The sequence below is a fragment of the Pteropus vampyrus genome, unplaced genomic scaffold (genome assembly GCF_000151845.1).
Source record: "Pteropus vampyrus isolate Shadow unplaced genomic scaffold, Pvam_2.0 Scaffold211, whole genome shotgun sequence".
Taxonomy (NCBI): Eukaryota; Metazoa; Chordata; class Mammalia; order Chiroptera; family Pteropodidae; genus Pteropus; species Pteropus vampyrus.
The window spans coordinates 1037342-1038598 of NW_011888992.1; the positions used below are offsets into that span (position 1 = coordinate 1037342).

General features: G+C 62.8%; 1 protein-coding gene across 1 annotated transcript in view; it reads left to right on the top strand.

Annotated features, from left to right (window-relative positions):
* Positions 1–1257, top strand: part of KNDC1 (kinase non-catalytic C-lobe domain containing 1) — a 36190-nt gene that overhangs the window by 9496 nt on the left and 25437 nt on the right. Inside the window, exons 4-5 of the mRNA XM_023538047.1 lie at positions 234–351; positions 951–1114. Of these exons, the coding sequence (XP_023393815.1) occupies positions 234–351; positions 951–1114 (282 nt within the window). The remainder of the gene's footprint in view (positions 1–233; positions 352–950; positions 1115–1257) is intronic.

Sequence of the window (1257 nt, forward strand, 5' to 3'; positions counted from 1 at the left end):
GAGCTCCTCACCTGCAATTGGATGGTATTGCATTTTAAATAAGAGCCTGATTTTTTAACACGTTTTGTTGCGGAGAGGTTTGGTTTTTAGTTCTCATGGGCTAAGCAGAAGCCTAGGTTTCCTGTAATCCCAAGGTGATCGATCGCCTTTGGTTCCAGGCCCTGGGCGTAGTGGGGCGCGGGCAGCGGGCGCGGGCGGCGGGCGCGAGCTCACCCTGCGTCTCGTGTCTGCAGAGCATCGTCGCCCTCTGCGAGGAGAAGATGCAGCCGACATCCTCCTGCCGGCTCTGCCGAAGCCTCGCGGCCGTGGGGAGGAGGGTGCTGTCCATCGAGTCCTTTGGCGCATTCCAAGGTAGGCTCGTGCACACGCACGCCCACGCACGTGTACACACACGCACAGCACACATGCGTGAGTGCACGAACATCCATGCTGGCCGCACGCACGCGATCACACCACTGCACTCGGCGCCGAGTAAACACCCACTCACGTGCACAAATGGATCGCATGCGCGCCCGTCACACGCATAAACACACGAACGCGCACACAAATCGCCACTTTGTTCGTGGGCTCACGTGCACGCACACGTGCGTCAGACTGTCCTGCTCCGCAGCCCACGCAGTTAGAGGTGGGAGGCGAGGCCGTGCCGGCAAAGCACTGAGCTCGGGCTGGGCGTCTGCCCCGGCCTCCTGAGCATTTCAGCGTGCGCGCAGGGTGACTTCACGCCGTTTCTGGGGACACCACACCGTGTCTGGAGGGCACGTTTCTCCCCCGCCAAACACGCTGCTGCTGTCACGCCTGGGTGCGCACGGCTCAGGCGGGACTCTGGCGGGATCTCAGATGGCACTTTGGACAAATGCCAGCGTCTGCCCCGCGCCATGCCTGTGGCAGCGGCCTGCAGGGGCCGTGCGGGGTCCCCCAAGCGGTAACAGTGTTTGTGACGCTGGCCGCAGGACAGGGAGAGGACAGTCCCCGTGGGAGCCGTCTGGGGCGGTCCACAGCAGACAGTGGAGGCCGCCGCAGGCTTAACTTCCTCCTGCGGGAGCCTCACCCGTGCACTCCCGACAGGAACCGCGTGCTTCCGGAGACGAAGAGCTGCCGGAGGAGCCCTGGGGAGGCTCGGCCTGGCCCCGGGAACCGCAGCCTCATTAATTAGCCAGGGCTGAAAAAAAAACAAAATTAGCCAGGGCTGTGTGATTAACGAGGCTGGCACTCAGGGAAGAGAGTGGCCCCACCCTGGGAGGCCCTGTGCTCAGGTCT